The sequence below is a fragment of the Penaeus monodon genome, chromosome 33, assembly GCF_015228065.2.
Source record: "Penaeus monodon isolate SGIC_2016 chromosome 33, NSTDA_Pmon_1, whole genome shotgun sequence".
Lineage (NCBI taxonomy): Eukaryota > Metazoa > Arthropoda > Malacostraca > Decapoda > Penaeidae > Penaeus > Penaeus monodon.
This window is the reverse complement of record NC_051418.1, coordinates 27612886-27613538: the sequence shown is the minus strand read 5'-3', so window position 1 is coordinate 27613538 and position 653 is coordinate 27612886. Positions and strand designations below refer to the sequence as shown.

Sequence of the window (653 nt, the reverse complement as noted above, 5' to 3'; positions counted from 1 at the left end):
TTATCTTTCCCTCTAGTAAAAGCTGCACCCATCCCCCTCTTCCATCTCCAAAATCGAAAAAAAAAGATTACGCAAAAATAAAGAATAAGAAAAAAAAACTAAATGCAACCCATTTGAAAACCAATTATTGCCCCCCCCCCGCTCCCCCTCCGAAAAAAAAATCGAGTCATTTAATTTTTTTTAAAACTAAACTTGCATCGACACTTAACTTTTTCATTCTCTCGCCCAAATCGATCAGAAGCAATAATAACCATCCATTTTTTTTTGAGTCTTAACGAACGGAAAGGGCACTGAAATGGTGAACTAAATTAATAATGTTAAGCACAGGTTCTGCGAAAATGTCTGCCCAATAAACTTTTTCTTCCTCATCTGCAATAATTCATCAATGATGCGATGAACAATATTGTTACATTTAGAGAAAGGTCATAAGCTAATAATACATATTTCAACAATTTTCATAAAGTTACCGATCTGTGGGGCCATCAGCCGGTAAGAAAACAGCATGCAATGGTTGCAACATTTCATAATTCTTTGGAATATGAAACACTGGTAAAGTTAATGTGGTCATATTTTCATATATTTTTTCTCCATTTCAGCCTCTCTGCACCCCCCCCCTCTCTCCCCCTCTCCTCCTCTGCCCCTCTGCCCCCTCA

General features: G+C 37.7%; 1 protein-coding gene across 1 annotated transcript in view; it reads right to left on the bottom strand.

Annotated features, from left to right (window-relative positions):
• Nucleotides 1-483, bottom strand: part of LOC119594320 — a 59901-nt gene extending 59418 nt beyond the window's left edge. The window contains exon 1 of the mRNA XM_037943379.1: nt 468-483. Within this exon, the coding sequence (XP_037799307.1) occupies nt 468-483 (16 nt within the window). The remainder of the gene's footprint in view (nt 1-467) is intronic.
• Nucleotides 484-653: the final 170 nt, after the last annotated feature.